The sequence below is a fragment of the Mya arenaria genome, chromosome 11, assembly GCF_026914265.1.
Source record: "Mya arenaria isolate MELC-2E11 chromosome 11, ASM2691426v1".
Taxonomy (NCBI): domain Eukaryota; kingdom Metazoa; phylum Mollusca; class Bivalvia; order Myida; family Myidae; genus Mya; species Mya arenaria.
In genome coordinates, this window is record NC_069132.1 from 16715683 (window position 1) to 16738886 (window position 23204).

General features: G+C 34.6%; 3 protein-coding genes across 3 annotated transcripts; 1 reads left to right on the forward strand and 2 right to left on the reverse strand.

Moving 5' to 3' along the window:
• Nucleotides 1-1046: 1046 nt before the first annotated feature.
• On the reverse strand, nt 1047-10452 carry LOC128208065 (fumarate hydratase, mitochondrial-like). The gene is made up of 9 exons (XM_052911383.1): nt 10362-10452; nt 7128-7265; nt 5500-5610; nt 5003-5179; nt 4667-4822; nt 4355-4466; nt 3792-3872; nt 3422-3625; nt 1047-3173 (listed from the first exon to the last, which is right to left on the reverse strand). The coding sequence occupies exons 1-9, from the start codon at nt 10374-10376 to the stop codon at nt 2749-2751; spliced, it is 1419 nt and encodes a 472-aa protein (XP_052767343.1). The 5' UTR covers nt 10377-10452; the 3' UTR covers nt 1047-2748.
• Nucleotides 10451-18177, forward strand: LOC128208066 (V-type proton ATPase subunit D-like). The gene is made up of 7 exons (XM_052911384.1): nt 10451-10551; nt 13427-13544; nt 13847-13994; nt 14149-14193; nt 14446-14616; nt 15457-15535; nt 16319-18177. The coding sequence occupies exons 1-7, from the start codon at nt 10511-10513 to the stop codon at nt 16461-16463; spliced, it is 747 nt and encodes a 248-aa protein (XP_052767344.1). The 5' UTR covers nt 10451-10510; the 3' UTR covers nt 16464-18177.
• LOC128208067 (arpin-like) lies at nt 18016-22312 on the reverse strand. The gene is made up of 5 exons (XM_052911385.1): nt 22139-22312; nt 19877-20085; nt 19435-19641; nt 19105-19262; nt 18016-18434 (listed from the first exon to the last, which is right to left on the reverse strand). The coding sequence occupies exons 1-5, from the start codon at nt 22228-22230 to the stop codon at nt 18426-18428; spliced, it is 675 nt and encodes a 224-aa protein (XP_052767345.1). The 5' UTR covers nt 22231-22312; the 3' UTR covers nt 18016-18425.
• Nucleotides 22313-23204: the final 892 nt, after the last annotated feature.

Consider the following 23204-nt stretch of genomic DNA (forward strand, 5'->3'; position numbering starts at 1 on the left):
GTATATTTTTATGGAACTAATGAAATAAAAAAGACATAAGCATACAGTCATATTGAGTAGTCAAGGTAAATTGACAGATCAATCGTTTCTGTTAAAGGCCTTTAAGCCTACTATAAGTGCCCCCCCCCCCATCAAAATAAAAATAAAAATAAATAAACAACCGTGTATTAGTACATAACCTCTGTTAATTGAACTTAATCTTATTGCCTAATTGGCTTATCAGATCTCCAATCTGAGTATCCTGCTTTGTATTTTTCGTTGCTTTATTATATAAATTGACCTTAAATGGCCCTGAGCCAATAAACCAATACACAGGAAATTGGCCCCTACTGTGACACCAGTGCAGTTAGCAGGAGATGCACAGCAGGGGATTATCATGCTAAACATTCCTTAAACTAGGTCTTTAAGAAACTCCTATATAAATAACATTGTTTAGATCTTTTATATTACATATGTAAATAGCCTCCCATAATATACTTCATTACTCTATTAATTTATTATAAGTTTATCTTACAGTTTGATTTCAATATGTACCTTTTTACTTTCTTGTACGTTCTTTAATTAACTTACTTATTTCTTTCTCTTTTCCTGGTATTATGCAATGTATCCTTGTGACTAAAATGACTATACATGTTGTATATATATATACTGGTACATGCTTATACTATACTTAAATTCAAGAAACTTTTTATTTCATATTTACGTCAATACGTCAATAAACATTTCGTGTTTAAAAGAATATAAATAAAATATGTTTAAAAGAATAGAAATAAATAAATTGGTTGTTCAATATTGTCAGTGAATGTAAAATAAATGCTTTGTTTATTAAAAAATGCTTTTCTAGTCTCATAAACACCCAATAACCATCCCCGAGATCTACACAGGTCACTTATGTTGAATCAGATTAATTCAGGAAATTAATATGCCTTATTCTTATCATAAATATAAATGATCATTATAATTCAATGCTGATGAAGACATTTGCAGATAACACTATCCACTAAGTTTGAATACAATAATTAATACAATTAAAATGACAAGTCAAATCATTTTTATTTATTTATTTGTAGGATCACATTGAACAGCACCAGCATAAAATCTGTATGACATTTGCTATTTTTGAAAACATAAGATCAAAAAATAAATTATCCCAGAATATAACATATACCTTCCCTTGTGTTTGAATAACAAAGACAATAACTTGTTTTTCAGCTAAAGAGTGAAGGAAAACCATTTAATATTCTCTCCTTGATTAGTCAATACCTAATTTCATTTCATTGTATTCACCAAGAGCACTTGCATGTTAATTTATAGGGCTCTAACAGTCCATGGGTAACATCAACCTGTTATGACAGTTTACCGTACAACACCAATGATATGTAATACATTCCAGCTCAACACTTATCTTAGAGTAACAAGCACTGGTCTTTCAAATTCACACATAAATATGATGTGCATATCACTTTTGTAATACATAATTATCAATTATCATAAAACAGTTACTTAAATAATTGACACTTTCAGTGCTCATAAAGGATGTTTTTCAAATGAATGCATATAATAATTCATATTTTAGCAGAACCACTAACTTGATGAACCTTCACTCTAGCACAAGATGACATGAGATTCATAAATAAACCATTACAAATATAAGAAACACACAGACATTTTGCATATTAATACCTACCGGTAACTAAGGAATGTGATAATATCAAAATCATAAAATTATTGGTCATTTCGACATAAAGGCATGTAAATGCTTTCTATTCCAAAAATCAAACATCAAAATCCCAGTATTTGTAAACAAATGATGCTACCTAACAAAACGTACCATAATGGCACAAATGCACAAGAAACAAATGCCAAGGACATGTAAATGGACTAGATTGACATGACATGAGTTTGAATTAATCACCACTGAGATTTTTGTATAGATGTATATTACTTCATCATAAAATATGTACAAAATAATTCTACCCAATAATTTCAATGTAAAAGTTAACATGAACTGTATTCTCTAATACCACAGACCTACATATGGTATATAGGTTCGTGCTTATACTGAATCCAATGTGCACTAACAGATAAACATGCTTGCCTTTTTCTATAACAACCTGATGTGAAATTTGAAATCTAGTTCTTAGAATATTTTATTACAAATCCTTAAATTTACAACCTGAAATAGATTTGAAAGGTGCACAATATAGGCTGATGCATTTTTTGTTTTTTTAATGCAATTTATGATTTGTGTACAGAGAGAAGAAATTAAGCCTTTATGAATGATTTTTTTTTTTAATAAAGATCTATGTGGCCACAAATTACCCCGGTTAAAAAAGTGCCAAAATATCACTACCGGTAATAAGTCTTTTACCTGTTTCAGATTGATCATTAGAATCAAATGCATTATCCTGTTTAACGCATTTGACTTTAATGATACAAAATATCTCCATTTTTTTATCTGTCTATAAATCATATCCTTTTTTTGTGTTTTGAAGTGTTGATCATTAAAGTCAAATGCGTTAAACATGATAATGCATTAAATTATTATTTTTTATCAACCTATATTGTGAGCCTTTAAAACTATTTATCGAGATTCTATGTATGAAAATATAGCATTCAAAATAACGAAATATCCCTCTCAACAGTAATTTAATCACAAAATTAGTATAAAAAATCTGTATGAAAACTCCATCACTCGACCAAATGCATTGTAAGTCATCAAAGTGATCAACCTAAATATCGGTGTCATTATTTAGGTCCAAGCATGTTTTCTGGCCGGACCCATTCATCAAATTGTTCCTCGGTGAGGTAGCCCAGTTTGAGTGCAGCTTGTTTCAGGGTGGTCCCCTCCTTGTGGGCAGTTTTAGCAAGCACTGCCGCCTTGTCATACCCAATATGTGGATTAAGAGCGGTCACCAACATCAGAGATTCGTTGAGCAATTTTCCTATCACAGCGTGGTTGGCTTGGATTCCATTGACACAGTTTTTGGTGAAAGACTGGCAGGAGTCACCCAGAAGGCGCACAGACTGGAGAACATTGCTCACCATCATTGGCTTAAAACAGTTGAGTTCAAAGTGTCCGTTGGCGCCCCCTACGGTGACAGCCACCTGGTTTCCCATCACCTGGGCAGCTACCATAGTTATTGCCTCACATTGAGTTGGGTTCACCTTTCCTGAAATAAGAAAAGTATCATAACATATTCAAGATATTCTACAAAATCTGCATCATGCACATAGAAACATAAAAACATGGTTAAAGGCAAAACCTATATACATATTCCTTGCATGTAGCAAATCTGTTGAGTGACATTACAATGATATTTTGTGTACAAGATCATGACATAGAATAAGAACAGGAGGTTCTTCATATCTTTCACACAGGAATATGAAATCATCACATATCTTTCAAAGCCTCACACACCTGGCATGATGCTGCTGCCAGGTTCATTCTCGGGGAGGGAAAGCTCCCCTAGCCCACACCGCGGCCCAGAGCCGAGGAAGCGAATGTCATTGGCAATTTTCATGATGCTGGTGGCGACGACGTTCAGCGCACCGTGTACCTCGACTAGGGCATCATGGGATGCCAGGGACTCAAACTTGTTTGGGGCCGTCACAAATGGCAAACCTATACAAATACAAGATGCATTAAAAATGAATAAGAAACCAACTCCGAATTTAAACAGTTTAATAGTAATTTTGTTAAGTAAAATGATTCTATAAAACAACTAATAACTGGTGAAAAAACATTTTAATACTTTTAATGTAATGATTTATATAACTTAAGCATTAACCTGTGTATTGAGCAATAGCTTTGGCTATTTTCTCTGCAAATCCAATCCTGGTGTTCAGACCAGTGCCAACAGCTGTGCCACCTGGAAAATAAAGTCAGTATGACTGACTCTAATATTCCCTCTTGTCAACTATAACAACGGTATTTGCAAATGGAATAAAACAATGCTCTTAATAAGCATATTTAATGAAGCCCATGTTTTTCACAAAAATAAATAGTATAAGTTTAAACTTTTTTTATTGACAACAATTGTGAAGAAAGTTATGATAACTTATCCTAAGTAACTCTTGTTGGCATGACGTTGTGCAAGAGTGTGGTCTTTGTGTTGTAGAGGAAACCGGAGAATCTGGAGAAAACCCACTTGTCTGGCTTGGTGACCACCAACCAAACTCACATGGGCCCAGGCCGGGAATCAAACACGCGTCGCCTTGGTTAGAAATGAGTAAGGTAACCACTGCACTAGCCAGACAATCAGTGTGTAGTAGTGTAGGTTATCTAGATACCATACCTTTAATACCTTTTAGTAAGTGATAAAATCTGTTGAATAAAAAATAAAGTGCTTACCAGCAGCAAGTTCATACAGCCTCGGCAGCGTGGACTTGACCCGTTCAATGCCGTAACAGACCTGCTGTACAAACCCTCCAAACTCCTGACCCAAGGTAAGAGGGGTAGCATCCTGAACAACAATATCAACAAGAATTCCAGTCATCAACAATATTAAAATGTTGAAATCCGAAATTTTAATGATGACTTTGGCATGTATGTTGAATACATCAATACAATATAACAAGTTTACAGTTTCAAAGTAAAACAGACATGTTAGATGAATAATGAAGATGACTTTAATATATATATGTGTATCTCAAGAGGTGTGACCTGTGTATGAGTGCGGCCAATCTTGATAATATCCCGGAACTCTTCACTCTTGGCCTTGAGACCATCATGCAATGCGTGTAACCCTGGCAACAGTCGCTCATGAATCTCCATGGCAACAGCTATATGCATGGCAGTCGGGAATGTGTCGTTGGAGCTCTGGAACAGAAAGACATCTACTGTATAAATTACAGACATAAAAAGTATCTGTATTCAAATAACTTAATTTGCTCTTGTAAATGGTTTATTTCAAAACACAAAAACAATCAGTTATATTATATCTAATATAACATGAAAAGGCCCAGCAAACAGGCATAAATTCATTATACAACTGCTTACCTGGCTCATGTTGACGTGGTCGTTTGGATGGACAGGGGTTTTGGAGCCGAGAGTTCCTCCCATCACCTCAATGGCTCGGTTGCTCAACACTTCGTTAATGTTCATGTTGCTCTGCGTGCCTGAACCAGTCTGCCAGATCACCAGTGGGAAGTGCTCAAACAGCTTTCCCTGCACAACCTATTCGTAACACATAAAGGACAGTGAAGAGGTCTGTACATTCACACAATGATAATATTTTTTGTTTATATGTAAATTCATGTTGCTGATATAAATTAAGAGCCATTCAAAAATAAGAGACTAACACAGACTAATGTATACTTTCTCTTTGAAAACTGACAAATAATATGCAATGAGATAGAAACAGAGCTTATGCCACACTGATATAGGTTTTTCAAAATTATTTTAGATTTTTAGTAGGAATTTTGTTGATATATCATTTCTACTCCATGCAATTCTTTTTGAAATTTATATTGAAAAAAATAGTAGTTCAATTCTACCTCCTCAGCAGCCAGCTTGATTTTGTCAGATATAACTGCATCAAGCCCAAACTCCCTGTTGACACTGGCAGCACAGAACTTGAGGATGGCCAATGCCTTTATCACAGGAATCTAAAACAAAAATTAAAAACTGTTTTTATATTGTAGGTACCGGTATCAGTGATACTTGTCATTATTATTCGTTCAATTAATCTAGTATATCTGTGTTAGACCGAAACCAGGCCCCAATTTCTCAAACAATCTTGAGACCACTACAACATCAAGCTACACACATTATTTTTGTTTTAGTCTAATTTGTATAGTATTTTCATTTGGAAGAGATTTAAAACTTTTCAGGTCATTATTTTTATGATAATCAGGAAAACCATTTTTTTTTGTAAGATGAAGCATGTAAATTTGCAAAATAAAATAAGATTCTTAAGAAGTTTAGCTTGTTAACATTGAAGTCTTTTGAGAATTTTGAGCATGGTTTTCAATTAGGCTCTACAATTTTTGTAACAGAGCCCTTGACCCCAATGTTCGCAGTTAATCTTACAAGAGGTATGTCTTCACATGAGCTTATTCTAAATGTTTCATCACAAAATATCATTCCTAACTAAAGTTATGTAGCTGAAAAAGTTCTATTTTTACAAACAACAGCCTTGAACTTGACCCAACCAACCCCAAATGCAACTCAAGGTACAACTCCACATGTGCTTGCTTTTCACAGAATTCAATCTCTGAACATTATTCCTAACCTAAATAACTATTTTTCTATTTTTTTTTTTTAAACGGTGACCTCACTGTCCCCAATCTGGGTCGTTCCGGAAGCATATTGAATTGACCTTGAAATGTGAAAGTCTTTCAGAATGGTGGTCTTTTAATGTTATATGGGGTGAGAGCGGGATGGTTGATCCTACCGTTTGTTCTTTTCCAAGAATACACTAATAATATAACCGTTTTCAGCATTCCGAATACCAACCTTCAGAGAAAATACAATAAACTTCAACTATTAATTTTTTTTTGCATATACAACTCATTACCCTTCAGTTATCATTCCTGATTTGGAGATCTTAACACTTGTGGTTTTACAAGAAACCACAAAAGATTTATACTCCCATGCGTACTGGCATATGGCTAGGTACGCCCCTGCCAATTGCTAATTAAAGGTTTCATTTATATATTATTTCTAATATTGAGCAAAAACTGTTTCTTCTTTTTGATACAAATAACTTTGCCATGACCTAACCAGGGGGTCCAATGTAAATTATTTTTGCAGAAATTTAAGTGAGGGACATGTTCGATGCGAAACAAAATGGCAGATTCCTTGAGTATTTGGGTGTGTTCAAGAGGGACATTCTGACCAAGTTTGAACAATATCTGATATCTTAAAAATCCATAGCAAGATATGATTCCGGTCTGAAAAAAAATGTGACAGATGGACAGACAATGCCTAAACAATATCCCCCTCCAAAAACCTTGGTTTGGTGGGCTAATAATACATGATTGGGACCTACCGGGTAATTGATTTCCACCAGGCCCTTTATTTAATATTTTTTTAAAAACTTCCAAGACTATCCCAGATTTATTCCTGTCTGACTTGTAACTATTGTTTATATTACATATAATAACATGTTGATTTTATATACAGGCATTTTTTCAGACTCTCCTCCAATGTCAAAGTTGACCAAAGATCTTGCAGTATTTGCCCCATAGTATTTGTCTTTTGGCACATTGATTGGTCCAAAACTGTCAGTCTCCACTCGATACATTTCACCATCTCCAGTCTGAAAGAATGATCAGATGTTATGTGGTTTGTTCATGAATAACAACATTAAGTTACTCAGTGCAAAATTTGGTGTGTGAGACCAAAAAAAAGTTAAATGTGACTGTGAATCCAGAAACGCTTGATACATGTAGATAAAAGATTTCTTTACATGAACTGTACATATAGGACTACATCAACTAAGCTCAGTTGTAGAATTTCTGCTTCTGGTGAGGAGAGTCCCAGTTTCAATACCAGGTCTTGTCAAATGGAAGATGTTCCAAATTTGTAGTACCGGTAGTTCGCTTGCCTGGACTTCGTCATTTGAGGGAAGTACTGAGCAATTTGGAGTACTCAATACTGGTTTAAACCTCAAAAAGTTGTCTTCTGTGTATCAATGCCTTACACAAGGAATATTTTTAAGAACCATGAGGTCTACTTGAAATTAATTAGTCTGTATCGCACCTGGATTGCCTTGTACTGTTAAATTGGTTCTGAATATTTAGACAACTCTGACTCCGAATAGTGTGTATGGGTAAGAACCAGCTGCCCGGTTATATCAGTCAGTTAAAGCACCGTGCTAGTGTTCCAGGTTTTTTTACCGGTGTCAGTAAAAGGCAAGAGTGCCTGAATGGGCCTTAAAGGTTAATGTGGGGAGGAGTGCACAGGGATTTCTCACAATATCTTATTTACCCATTAGTATTCATAATCTACAGACATGTGATACGACACCTATTGAACAATTCTGACACAGGTTCGCAATGCAAAAATGTAAAAATATCTCTATCAACCAAAAGATAAATATTAAAGGATGTAAAACATTAAAATAACATAAAATATTCACATTGCATGCACATTTCAATTTATTGCATTCTGAACAAGAGCACACTACACTTATTTTTCACACAGCACTGTTAATTGTTAAATTCGTCATTACCGGTATGTGAGTTTGCAATCATCAGCCAATCATCATTTTTAGAGTTTTGCAAACGTGTGTCCTAATGCTGTCATATTTAGATTTTATTGATTACTCAATAATGTGGTGATTTCTGTCATTCAAAAGTGTTTCATTTTTTAATATATTTTAACTTTAATACCAGTAAATAAAAGTTATTTTTAATCATTATCATATACACTATTTTCAATCTTTTGTAAATTAAACAATTTGTCTTGTATCACCAGCAACAATAATGCGCATATAGGGAACTTTTTTTAACATTTGGATATTCATTTTGTTCCCTAAACGCCACAAGTCGACTGATTCATACCAATGTAAAATATATTGTTTAACTGTAACTCCACAATATTTAACACTGCATTGTTAAATAAAAACACAAAAGTTAAACATAAATTATTTTTAGCCACTACCTTTCTCTTATTGCGCTTAAGTGTTTTATGAAACTCAAATTCAGATTGGTCAGTTAGCAAAGCATCGCCATTTTCTAACTATCTAGCAGGTGCCTGTTATCTTTCCGGCTAATATACTTTGGGCTGGGATCTGTCATTCTTGGCTAGGGAAACAACAAGTGGGATATGGACGCGTAGAGTCGCCAAAACAAAAATCCTCAATGAATCTGAAGCAAATGTTTATATGGACTACTTGTATCCCTTGTCTTTGATTTATACATAGGGTACAAAAAGGTTCTAGAGAAACCCATTGCTGAGTGTAGTGTAGTGTGGGTAAGAACCAGCTGCCCGGTTATTTCAGTTGGTTAGAGGGCCATGCTAGTGTTCCAGCAGTGGTGGGTTCAGGCCCCATACTCTCCCAGGTTTAGTTGTCTTTAGACAGTCTTTGTTGTAACTGGGTTGCCTGAAGCCCCGGACAAGCACACATGTGAACCTTTGGCAATGATAGAGAGGTAGATTTAGGTCTCAAAAGCAGTAGTTTGAGTTCAAAAGCGGTAGAATTTCTAATTTCTTAAATTTTCAGACAAAAACAATAATGGAAACAATGTAAACAAAAACTTGATATGTGTTACTATTTTTAGATTTTCGGAAAATATGTCATGATTGAAACTTGTCAAGTGTCAGTGTTTTTGATTGAGAACCAGATGGAATATTACCTCTGATTCGTAACAACAAGTGAATATGCAGAAGAGCTGCTAAAAAATTAAATCAGACTGCCTAAACAGGTCGGAGTGTAAGTGCAGACAACTGCAGAACAGTATATGTCAAATTTCCCGTCAAAATGTCTTAAAATTTTATACACTGTAGATAATTAATAACTCCTTGGTAATGTTGTTTTCTTTGATGTTCTGACAGTTTTATAAAGTCTTTGATATTTACAAAAATGCTGATTAGTAGAATGCAAATTAACAAAGAATGCTGATTAGTGGTCTTTTGTACCGTACCTGTGACTAAGCAACGATCTCGGCCGAAGTGTGAAGTGATTTGACAAGTTGCTTATTGCAGATTAATATGGTATTTTGGCATGGTTGATTTAATTTTGAGGTTTTAAAATAAAATTTAAGGCCAATTTGATACAATTTAGGGATTTTTAAGATTTTTTTAAAAACGGTAGATTTCGACGGGAAAGCGGTAGGGCGTAAGAAGGGTTTCAAAAGCGGTATATTTTACCTACCGCCTGTAGAGTTCACATACACATGTATATGGGGACAAGTAAATACTGTTTCGGGCAAGTAGAAATTCCCAGGTGGTTGCCCGAACGGGCAAGCGCATTTATCCGAAATTTATATCCCTGTTTTCATAATTTCTTCAGCAACAATTCACAGATCCTGGGTGAACGTTATAAAAAAGTTGTCATTATTATATTGAAAATTGGGTTTTGTACACTTAAGCATGAATTGGTTATTTTGGGCAAGTAAAACTGCTTTTGGGCAAATGGTTTTACCCGTTTATTAGTTTTAGTTTTTTAGGCAACCTTTCATATGAAATTTATTTATGCTACAGACCTTATGCTCACTGTTCTAAAATTAATTTCCATTCATAAAGGAATGTTTATTACCAGAGGTAAACATTGAATTTTAAAAATTGAAAGTAGTCGCGAAAACAGATGACGCACTTTTGATCTGGTGTGCATTGCGGTAAAAATAATCTTTGACATCAGATATTGTGATTTTTAAAAATACAATTTATAATTCTTGTAGAATAGCATCACCTTCTGAGATGCCATTTCCTATATGATTAGTTTGTCACTGTGTAAACACTGACCGGGTCAAATTGAACAAGGGAGGTAAGACGTGAAGAGGGAGGTAGAAATAATATTCACATGATTGTTATTTCCGGTTCCTGCAAAATTGGAGAAAAATGTCAGGAAAAGAGAGAATCAATGTTTTCCCTTCACGAATGTAAGTGAATAGTTTTTACCTTTGTTATAATGAACGAGCTTTGTCTTTATATTTCTCAAAAAATTCTCATGTACGAAGAACATTGACATTGTGCACTGTTTTCAGGGTGCTCCTGTTTTCAGTCTCAGTTTTCAGTCAGGATTCAATCATAAAATATGATATCATATAACTTTTTATAAGGTAAAGGGTATAGTTGGCACCCTTTAAAAAGATTACAGAATACAAGTATAATAAAAGTAGTATCAAAAACTATAGTTCTTGTGATTAAGTAATTGTTACAGTTCCCACATCATTAATTATAAGCCAGGAAATATTTTCGCCTTTTTGGTATATTGATAATTGATAAGGGGGGAGGGGCTTTTTCTGCCCATTTTGGGAAAAGACTCCAGACACTTTGGGAAAAATTGCGACGCCAATGTGCGAATATTGGGAAATTTTACAGTTCAAAGAACAAGTCTCCTGCAAATGAAGAAAATATGAAATATTAGTTTCTTTTCCCTTTCAAAAGCCCCAAAACAGCTGAAAATCAATCCTAGGGCTGTAAATATCTACTGCAATAAATTAAGATTACATTTCATACTGATTTCTGAATGTGATGAAAATCAATGAATTTTGAATTCAATTATCCCCAAGTCCAAATATTTAAACGTTGACGGATTTTTTTACGATTTTTGATATGGCAAATCCTTCATGTACAAATTGTTTTGTACCAAAAGTTGGTAGTTTTTTCGAATGGGATTTGGGGTTAAAGCATATTGCGTCTCTAAAATATCATAAAACCTAGAAATATAACCAGATAATGTTATTTTATATTAGTTCCGTACTCAAAAAAATAAATATCCAACAAATAATTATGAGTTTGACGGGTTTTTCTTCATTTCATTCTGTCAAAACATAACAATATATACATGAAGGGCACCTGCAAGGCTGCAGTTCACAATTTAACAACAATGTGAACACTAGTTTTTTTACGATTGTATTTACGAGGTCTATCTCGAACCTTGTCGGAGGTGGCCGAGTTATTACGATTGGGTTGAGTTGTTCCGCTTTGCATAATTGTTGTCTGCGTCAGTCAAGTTTCGTTTTATTGGAAAGGTAAATCATGTGTTTAAATGCATTTAATGCTTGTTTTATGCAAAATATCTTTGCACTTACATGGTAAAATATGAATATAAACCTTTAGTATCCATTTCAAAAATAAAATACTTCACTTAATACAATTTCAATATTTTTCAAACACCCCCGGTTTTTGCACAAACCCGTTTAGACGTTAGGGATTGGAAGAATCCTGTATAACACGTTTATTATTTTAGACTTAATTATCCCCAACACTTTACCGTAATTCACCTTAGAGTTCGGACACTCTAAATATTCGGACACCCATAATTATTTTCCAAAATAATTTATTTTGCGTACCTAATTTTCGGACACTCAAAGGACATCAGTCATAACTTTCACAGTTACCAAGTTTCACAGACGAAGATTATTGATTTTTATCTTTACAATGCCTGGCTAGATAACCTAACCGTATACACCACTGTGACAAGTTAATTAGTTACTACCCCATCCTAAACGATTTATTGCCTGTTGAAAAGGAAGAGGGATATAATTATTGGAGGATTAAAGAAACAACAAGGACAATCAAGGGATGAAGAAAACATAGACAAGACATGTTTGTAAAACGATCTGCCAATAAACTTTCAAACTTGTACCATACTTATAGAGTGTATGGAGCAATAATCGTTCAGTTATACATTAATCCTGCATAGCAATGTCCATGCTCTCCACGAGATCCTCGTGGGTATAACTGTGAGTTATGTGACGTCACACAGTGTGACTCTTTGATCTGAAGCCGATAGAATGTGTTTATTCAGTTCAATGCATGTATAAAATGGTGTTTAATGGGATTTTAATTAACTTGATGAAGGATTTACACTTATAGGCGTAATTGATTACTACGGATAAATTAATAATTGGTAAAATGCAAACATGAAGAAAAAAGGCAGGTTTAACATACATGTAAATAAAATGTAAAAATGGTAATTTTCTATGAATTCGGACAGCGAAAAAAATATTAAATTTAAGGTGTCCGAACTCTAAGGTGAAATACGGTACATCACATAATTTATTAGGATGTTGAATGAACTAGTACAGGTAAGAAGACTTTGATTGGGATTTTTTTCTGAAGATTGGGAAAACTATCATATATTTTGCTTTGGGAATGGGTCCCATAGTCGGACCCGTGGATGTTATAGAAATAGCCCTCGGGGTGCAGCCTTGAGGGTGTGGCATAACAATGCAGCCTAACCTTTTGGACAGTTCTAGGTCCAAAATAATCTTTTCTGCAAGATTTTGATCTTATGCTAAGCAGTAGAACATTATTATGATCTTGCGTAGTCTGGTAATTTGTCTTTTTCCATTTAAATCCAATCAGATTTCTATCGTGTTTTGAAAAACTAACTTAGACCAAAACTGTCGTACATCTAGGCACTTGAAAATCTTACCCAGGCAGTAATAACATGAAATCTTTTCCAATCATCATCAAATTTCGTCAAAATGTGCATGGGCTGCCAGAATATCTTGATCAGGTTTGATAATCAGCTATGTCACCTCACTCTGTCCAGACCTATGAACCTTGAATTGGCAAAAACTGTATTAACATTCACTCTCTAAATTTGGCCTAAAGTGCAACCACTTATCACCAAACTTGTTGTCCTAAAATAAGGATGAGCATATTTCAGGAAACTTGGCATTAATGTTAAAACTGCATATGTGGTCATTGCAACAACTTTAAATGTTAATTTTTAATTTGGGTGACATAAATTGTGATAATACTATAAAGATCTTTTATGAAACTTAACATATAATGTTCCAGGGCCTTGGCCATTATGAAGCAGAGGTTGAAGGGAGCACAGAAAGGACACAGTCTTCTGAAGAAAAAGGCTGATGCTTTGACCATGAGGTTTAGACAGATTTTGAAGAAAATCATAGAAGTAAGAACAGCAACTTAAGTAGGTAGATGTATATATGTCATGCATGGTATGCTGTTGGCCAGACAGATTGTTTGGTTAGAAGAAACCATTTAAACAGGGATGTCTTTCTAGTAAATGTTGGACTGAAATTTGACCCCATTCCACACCCTATGGGGTTTCCTTACTTCTGTTTGTGACAATTGTTAGTATACTGACTTGTACTTTTCTTGCACAGCTACAAAACACAATGAGACCAAACATATTATATATAAGCTTATATTGTGAATGCCTGCCACTCATGATACCATCTAAAATGACTTCAGACTAAGATGAAGATGGGAGACGTAATGAAGGAATCTGTGTTCTCGCTGGCCGAGGCTAAGTTCACAACAGGAGACTTTAACCACATGGTGCTTCAGAACGTCAACAAAGCCCAGCTCAAAGTACGATCAAAAAAGGACAATGTGGCAGGTATGTGCTTCATAGCTTTTGTTCATAGCATTATCAGGTTAAATTCATATTTATAAACATTTCTGACAGTAAGTAGTATTCATTGACAGGCATTTTTTGTTGAACTTAGAAATGTCAATGTATGTGAGTGCACTGTTTTTGTTGTTTGTTTCAGGTGTACAACTACCAGTATTTGAACATTACACAGATGGTGTTGACAGTATGTACCTTAATGATATTCTAAAATCGTGTGATGGAATTCATACCTTAATTAAATAATTAACAGCATACTTGAAAAAAAAATCCAAATTTTTAATATCAAAATAAAATTCATCAAAAATTTGACTGAAATAAGACATCAAAATTACTTAAGTAGAGATTGATGTAAATACAAGGTTTTTATTAAGAATGCTCATTTAATTAATCTTATATGTAAATATAACATTATACATATATAATAAAATCTATCCAGGCTATGAGTTGACTGGTTTGTCCCGCGGTGGCCAGCAGATTGACAAGCTCAAGAAGAACTACGCGAAGGCCGTGGAGTTGTTAGTCCAGCTGGCCTCACTACAGACCTCATTTGTTACGCTGGACGAGGTCATCAAAATCACCAACCGAAGAGTAAATGCTATAGAACATGGTTGGTAGCCAATAAAGTTGATCTGGTAGTCTTATTCAGTATCTCATTGATCAGAAGAGCTTAAATTGTATGTAATTAATGCACTATTTTTTTATTAAATAATCATAACTGACAATTGATTAAAAATAAAATATAAACATTGATTTTTTAATTACATTGTGGCTCGTCTGGGTTTTTTAAGAAAAAGGTTTGGTGTCTTCATCGTTGTTCAAATGTAAAATTTTACCTGCAATAACTCAAACAACACTCAAGATATTCAAATGAAATTTGGTTCTAATGTTGCCAGATACAATACCCATATGCACAGCGATGAGTCATGCAAAAATTTGACTTGGCCATAACTTAATAACCATTTAAGGAAGTCATAATAAACTTTGTACTTTTTAAGCTTTAAACTTTGCTACTTGTGACAATATGCACTTGTGCAAATTGACGAGAGTCCCATTACTCTGGTTCTAAAAACTTTTCACGTTATTTCACAAAAACTTAAAATTGGTCATAACTGTTCAAGAAAGTTGCATGAAACTTAAACATTTTACTAGTGGCAATATGCACATGTGTAGCAAGGCTCCTAACTCTTCCTTAAATAATTGTCAAGTCATACCTCCTTTTTAACACAAAAAGAAAACAGATGTTTGTTGGTGTTCACTCTGCAGCTCTCTTGTTCATCATTTAGTATCTGTAGTCATTTGTATATTAAATGGAGATATATTTAAACTGTTACAAAACTATTGCTGTATACTTACTATAGTATGTTATTTCATTAGTCAAGCCTGATATTAGCTTGTAACAAATCTTTGTATATCTAAAATCTAAAATTTGCTGTGTTTTTTTTTTCAGTTATTATTCCACGAATAGAAAACACCTTGTCATATATCACAACAGAGTTGGATGAGAGAGAAAGAGAAGAGTTCTTCAGGTGAGTTGGCCCAGATATTTCTACATATCTTTGTTGATTCATGAAAAAATACACAGGGTGGCAAAGGTGGTCATTATAGGAAAATGAAATAGTAAGAAAATCAAGTTATTAAAAAACTGAATTTCTGTTATCTTTAATTATGTTAGTGGTAACTTCGCTATACACATATATGAAGTGGAATAAGGAAAAAGCTGGTTATAGTTTGAAGCTGGTAAAAAAATTCTTTGATCACATTACTGTTGTTATGAATAGCCAAAGTGACATAATTTTATATCAAATGTATTTGTTACTCACTCCTGTCATTTTCAAACTAAGTCTGACCCCCTTAAAGAAGGGACTCGCTCATGTTTTGGGACCAATTTATAATATAATGCATCTGAAAACAAAAATATTATTATCATTATTTAATTTATTTTACTCTTTGATATCGAAATTGCAAAAAAACAACAGTTAAAAGTTATAAATATTATAGATTTTTCCTGTGTGGGGTGCAAACCCATGCCAGTAAAGACAAGAAAAAAAATGAGAAAATGTCTTAAGGACTAGACCGCAAGAACTTATAGAAGACTTAATGGATATTTTGACTTTTTAGGATAGATTGATAACATCATGTGATGATGTCAATCAACCAATTGCGCTACAAATCACAACACATAATTCTCGTGCCTGATTAGCGGTTTCATAATAGTTTTCATTCCTGTTATGGAGAAGAGTAATTCTCATGCCTGTTATCACTAATCTTACTCCTCAACTTTCAAGTTTCCTGCATAAATCTCATGGCAGGTTAAAGAAGATCCAGGAGAAGAAGAAGAAGCTAAAGATTGAGTCAGAGAAGGTTAAGGCAGATTTGAAGGCCCAGGGTATTGAAATGGAAAGGGTCACAGACATGTTGGAAGCTGAACATGACGAGGACCTGCTCTTCAACTAGCACACATGGTTGGGGCAGGAAGGGGGCAGGATAATGTTATGAATGTGTTTATCATCCTTGATGGGTGATCATTAGTGCAAGAGAATCAATTGGTTCGTTTTGCTAGTATATATATTCAAGACAATATGTGGCTTGTTTTATTTTAATGCCTTTAATTTAAATATTTCAAGCCTATAGAGGATTTCTCAGAAGTGATAAAGCTAGATGCAATATTTTTGAAATTTGCATGTTATTGGGAGTTCAGTTGAAAATTGTTTTAGATAGATTAAATGTTGTGGATTACTCTTGTTGGATGAATATACTGGACCAAGTTATTTATTACATATGGTTTATCCATGACTTTCTGAAAATAGCATTTTTTGACTTAATGGAAAATATGTGACAAACTAACATAAATATTGTATAGAACAGAGAATATTTAAGAACAGAGAATATTTATTTTGATAGACTTATTAGGCATATACAGCATACTGCCGAATCAAAAAAAGACATTAGTTTTCAATCATAGTCAATTAATGGAACCTGGTTAAATGCATTATGTTTGTTTAATATATAAAACTAGTAGTATTATTAATGTTTGTTTGAAACATATATTTCTTAACAATCTAAAATTTCTGTTGTACAATCTAATCATACTTCGAGAGACATCAACATATTTTATGATGAAATCCAAATTTTAATTCTACAGTTTCGATATAGTATAATAATGTATGGTAGGACATGCAATACTAGGCTTTTAATATACATATATACATTTATTTTGGAAGTGAAATATATAAACAAAAATAATGTATATTTTTAAACTGGAATGAAAAATAGTAATAATGCAAAAATTGATGACTATAAGCACATCTTTTCCAAGTTGAAAGTCACAAGGGTACAATTCATTTTGCTGGCCTCTGCTGATGGAAACAGTACAAAAGATAAACACGTACTTGTATTTCCTCTCATCCTGGTTAAATATATGCATTCTTCTGAAAAAGCACAATATCATACCCAGCTCATGCCTCTGCCAATGGGATCAGATTCACATTTAATAATTAAGAGATTTGTCAAGCAAAAATCCATTAAGCAGATAACAACTGCAAAATTTATATTTTATAAAGAAAACAAGTGCCAGATTGCCATTTAGTCATTAATTGGTTTTATTATACGAGTAATTTAGAAGCTTGCGCATGTGCACTGGCTAAAACAATAACACTGGAGCGTTTCACCTCTTAACACTAAGAAAGTTAGCAATTATTTTTGGTCTTCTAAATAATAAGTCTGCACTGGGCTGTGCATCGCCTGGCACCATATTGGTTAGAGGACCAAAAATAAACAATTAATACATGTACTTTGTTTCCACATTCCAGACATGTTGTGTTTGTGCCTAGTCTAGTCTCATAGTCAACTTAGGGAAAATATTCCATTATATCTAGTGATATTGTCACATGACATTTTGTCATGGTTTAACCAATGTTAAAGCGGACGAGTAATACATCACTGCATATTTCTTGTTATGCTGTTGTAGATATATTTCATTATTTTGGTGAAAATAAGAACGAATTCCAATGTTCAAAGGTTTAATTCATGTAAAGATTTTTTAAATATAATTTGTATATAAAGTGTATTCAGTTATAGACATTCTGTAAGAAGTGTAAAAGTGTGATTATTTATGCAAAATGAAATGAATTGTAAAATCTATGATGAAAATAAAATATTAATCCTGAAAGTGTTATGTTAAAGCCGTAGAAAGAGAGCACTTTGTTGAGCACTTTGTTGCACAATATAGTAGAGTATTATTCCACAACCAATGCGGTTGAATAATAATGATTCCAAGAAAAATATGTCACATGGAAGTAAATAATATCCTGATGATGGAGCGGCAATCCTGACATGGTATCAACATCCCGCATAATATCAGATCCTGTAACCAGCTTTATTGCACCATCCAGTAGACATGACTCTACATGTGTTGGGTCAATCATCCTGGATAGCAGAAAAACAGAATTGTAAATTTCATGCAAATACAGCCAGATACAATCTACTATGTAAAACCAGTGCATTAAAAATCCTTAAATATGACAAAGGAAATATTTTCATAACCCTAATCACCGTGACACACGCATATGCATCCATTAACATGTACATTAATTTGTATATCGGTTTGCATATGATTGTGTTGCAATACCTATAACAAAACTGAATCAGTATGAATATGGTGTGTTTTTTACTTGTTTTCATTACTGTATTATTAATTTGTTTAAGCCGAGGAGGGGGGTAAGAAGAAAGCAATATTTTCCTGTATAATTAATTATACATATTTTGAATGATACTCCTGAACCATTATCACTGTAATGTTAGTTCAAGGAATTGCTCATGAAGTGCTTTCAGTATTCTGGGAGTGGTCAGAGACAAAAGCATGTTTTTGTGTTGGTTGATGCAACATGGCTTTACAAGAATGCTTTTTATTGCATCAAATTGGTAAATATTTTTTCTAGCATTTTTTGAAAAATAAATGCAATTCAAATCTGATGAATGAAACATCATGTCGCCTTTCTTATAGTTATCAACTTCATTACTTTAAATATTTTTATTCCGAAGCAGTATTTGGAAGAAATGCAATGAAACAGCACAAACTTATTTCCTCATAGCCTACCCATTCGTCATCATCGACACCCTGCTGGTCTGAACCAGCCATGGCGTTTTGTACGGCCTTTACATCCATGATTTTGTCCGTCCATGAGGCACCTGTGCTCTCCCCGCCTGCGAAATTCCCCCGGTTACTCGACCCACTGTCCAGTTTTGTTATACTGACTGAAATATACATATAATCCTAGCCTTAGTGTCCACATTAATGCTTTATAAAGATTTTTTTCAGCATTCAATAAATAAATGGACAATGCAACTAAACTTATGTGTCACAAGCACTTCAACATTTTTAAAGTCGTAATTAATACTTGGTAAGAGTTCAAATGAGAGCACGCACACACAAAAGGCCCGTCTCCCTGAGTTTTCACCCTGACAGAGTTGCCCATCTCAAACTCGAGTCCCTGTGCCTGGGCCTCATCCAGCCACACACCCACGAGTCCTGGGGCCCCGTACCTGTCCATGTGAGGGGCGAGGTCGGCAGGTGTCAACAACTTCTGGGCAGTCTCCTCGCTCAGCTTGTCCGTCTCGCCTTTGCTCTCCACCTCTAACAGGCGATACAGAATTGAGAAAACACTAATTTAGCATACTTTTTATCTGCAGCACTCATAAGCATCCTCTATGCATATTTTATTTCATATGCATTGAGTATTATTATAAATACATTAACTTCGCTCTTTCTCAAGGCCACTGCCTCAAATCAGGTAAATCCTTTATTAATTTAATTTCAGGTTTTTTGAACCAGAAAGGAAACTATTTAATAGGTATTAAAATGGATTTACTGTATGAGGAGTTGAGATATCCAGTATTAACTTTCCTGGTCTCGCTGAAGTTTGGCTCTACCTCCACCCCGTTCTCGTCAAACTTCCGGCGGTGCGCCCGCGAGAGCTTGATGTACATGATGTAGTAGTGGGTCTTCGTTTTCCGTCCGTCACAAATTACAAAATGTGCCCTCTTTTGAACAACACCTTCAAATATTACGCCAGGTCCTCTGAAAAGTTTAAACGCATTATGACATCTAGTCTGGCCAATGTTTAAGGCTAGTTTCAAGACACCTTGGAATCGCACCACAAGTGATCACAATGCAATTGCAACATTTTCCACACAGGCATAGTTAGTCAATCGAACAGTTTAAGTACATTTTATTTTTTGTGTGCTCTTCTTACAGTACATACTATCACACATATAATTGGTACGGGAATCACAGGAATCTACTGTTATTTCTTGAGCTAAAATTATGTTTTTACTTTTAATGTGGAACGAGACCCTGAGCTAATTTTCGAGTTAATGTCTGTAAATTTGTGTACAAATGTAACAGCATATGCTTTATTGAAGACTGTTTTTACATTTTCAATATTCGAAACAGCTTTGTAACTACGAGGCTTCAAAAAATAACACTGACGTCAATATTGAGACGTCTGTTATTTTTTTTTTTGTACTTTCTACAATAACCGATATTTTCATTAATCTTTTTTTTACCGCTACCGCTATGAAATTTCCGCCTCAAGTGCGTCTTGTAAAAACGTTCACGGACATATATTTTTCTATATCTTGTTTATTTTAAATGCGTCTAAAACGTCAATTTTCGCGGAAAAAACGGCTTCGAGTTTTGCTGAAAAAAATGCGCCTACCATTATTTTTTGAAAAGACTGTGCATTTAATTCTTGTTTTTTTTTAATATTTGTATTCAAAATTTTATTACAAATCGCCTGATATCAAGAAAAGTGTACCTTACCGACATCGTTTTTGTGCAGTATGAAATAATCTAACCCCTTTACCCGTTTCTTATTCAATACATATCATATTAAAACGTTTAGCATGAAGCTAATCGAAATATTGTTTTATGTTAATTTTCATGATTGTCAGATTAGAAATTTAAAGTCTTGTTTTCTATAAGACAGGTTTCATGTTAGATTTATTATTAATTTTGTTACACTAAATAACTTATTCCACATAGGACTGGCGCTAAATAACCAACTAAATAACTTCAACGGATGACTTAAATTTGGCGGCTATTTTCATGAGAGGCGATAAAATGTCAATTAAATACGCTAAAAATCCACCATTCCGGGCTAAAAAAATGCCCCCCTCCCGCCAACATTTTTAATCATTACAATTTAGGCTCTGAGGCAGGGGCGAATGTCGAAAGGTTGTGCCCCTTATGCACCAGTCAATTGTAACCACGCACCCCCCCCCCCCCAGGTCCGGGGTTTAGCGGGGACTTTGACTATCTATCCAGCCAACCCCGGGTAAAATCCCTGCCCTGCGGGAACAAACAGATGGTAAAATCCCCGCCAAATGCCCCAGCACCCCAGAGACCTTACGTAAAGCCCATTCCCCGCTATATTTTTGCGCGAAGACAAAACCACCGCATTCACCCGGCACTCCGGGGCCACCAGAAAGGTAAAAACACGGCCCATTTCCCCGGCTATCCCCGGTATACGACCGGACCTGGGGGGGGGGGGGCGTGGTTACAATTGACTGGTGCATTAGTAACACCCCCTCTAATGTCAATTCCTGGACCAGCCTATGATAAGTACCTTGCATGCATACGACTAAAGAGGTCAAGATTTTTGGATCTTAGTTTGTTGTAGCCAATCGGTAATCTTTGTATGAAAAAAACCATACTGGTATGAAATTAATAATTTCAATTAAGTATGGCCATACGATTGACTTAGTAAAGTATTGAATATTGACCCTCGATTTCAACGACAGTCAATTGTCAAGCACCGAAATTTTGTTGTTTCGTCAGTATTTGGTAACAAAATGACTTTAAAACATCAATTCAGACCAAACAAGGAACCAATTTTCGTCAGTTGCACTAGATATCCACCACAGACCGTGATTTGTCTCTTGTCTCCTTTTTATAAGGGCATAAACTATCTTCAGATGTCTTGTTTATCTCCGATGATTATAAAATGTACCCAAAATGATATAAATCCACATTTTAGACACAAACAATGAGCCAAATGCCCGTGGTAACATCATGGTCATCTACTGCTTCATGATTGTTATTAAAGTATACAGTAAAATGATGAAAGTACCTTGTAAAGTCATTTTTGTTCCAAGATCCTGAAACATCTATGTTTATCAGTGGAAGATTTGTCAACGGCTGATTGTCATAAATTCTGCTCATATTTTAACACTCTGTGAACATCACACAGAAAACACGATACATAAAAACACGGAAGTGAAGTGCGTACCAGTGAAGTGTTGTATACTGCAAAGGATAGCTGATTATGTGTGCGAAGGACAGTCGAAAGGTTACACTAAACTTAATCATTTTAGGGGCGTAACCAGGCCTAAAAACTTTTAGGCCTAGCTGGTTCTATGTGAGTTTGGGGACTATTATATGCACATTACACATACTTAAATATATTTTCAATGATTACAATAAATTCAACAATACATCCTGCACGTAGTTTGAATAAACACCAAACTTGCTTTGGTTAAAAATAAAACAAATTTTAGAGTTGTGCAACGTGTTTAAGTAGCTATCTTTATTGCATTTTAGGGTTATTTAAACTTGTCATTTTTCAAAAAAGTTGTAGGCCCATGCCTACAAGGCCTATATGTAGCTACGCAACTGACCACCCATTAAATTGAGACGCCGTGAACAAACTGTTTTATTGCCCAGCTACAATAATAAGCGAACAGGGATACTTTTTTTATTATTATTTTGACATTTCTTATGTACCCGTGTCTCGAGTTTGCCAATCGTCAAAAGACTCGTTGACGGCCATTTAGGTGGACTATATTATTGCCTTGAATCCTTCGCTTCAGCAGTATGAATCTTAATGGGGGAAAAAAACCCGCGATTGAATATTCCACCACCGGTCTTTCTCTAGTAGCATGCCCCAACCGAAGACAAGGCCCAGAGTGTTTATAAGCATTCCAATGTTCAGCGAGTTGATACCGTGAAGTCTATATATGTATCATATCTAAGAATAAGAACAGTACCGTGCATTTTACAATGATATAACAATATCAGTTGTTACATCTGGACACGCAAACTTGCTTTCGTACATTACTTTGTACACGGGAATTTTAGTTAAATACAAACTTTTTCAATGGGACAAATATCCCTTGTATGCTTGAACAGAGGAAATA

What these genes read in the sequence shown, in the direction of transcription:
- LOC128208067 (XM_052911385.1), bottom strand. Translation starts at nt 22,230, where the DNA reads ATGAGCAGAATTTATGACAATCAGCCGTTGACAAATCTTCCACTGATA. An exon ending in ATATCTCAACTCCTCATACA is followed by an intron (nt 19,642 to 19,876) that starts GTAAATCCATTT and finishes ATCGCCTGTTAG; the next exon opens with AGGTGGAGAGCAAAGGCGAG. An exon ending in GGGAGACGGGCCTTTTGTGT is followed by an intron (nt 19,263 to 19,434) that starts GTGCGTGCTCTC and finishes TGTATATTTCAG; the next exon opens with TCAGTATAACAAAACTGGAC.
- LOC128208066 (XM_052911384.1), top strand. Translation starts at nt 10,511, where the DNA reads ATGTCAGGAAAAGAGAGAATCAATGTTTTCCCTTCACGAAT. An exon ending in AAAAAAGGACAATGTGGCAG is followed by an intron (nt 13,995 to 14,148) that starts GTATGTGCTTCA and finishes TGTTTGTTTCAG; the next exon opens with GTGTACAACTACCAGTATTT. An exon ending in GAAAGAGAAGAGTTCTTCAG is followed by an intron (nt 15,536 to 16,318) that starts GTGAGTTGGCCC and finishes ATCTCATGGCAG; the next exon opens with GTTAAAGAAGATCCAGGAGA.
- LOC128208065 (XM_052911383.1), bottom strand. An exon ending in TTGGCCGCACTCATACACAG is followed by an intron (nt 4,467 to 4,666) that starts GTCACACCTCTT and finishes ATTGTTGTTCAG; the next exon opens with GATGCTACCCCTCTTACCTT. An exon ending in TGGCAGCAGCATCATGCCAG is followed by an intron (nt 3,174 to 3,421) that starts GTGTGTGAGGCT and finishes TTCTTATTTCAG; the next exon opens with GAAAGGTGAACCCAACTCAA.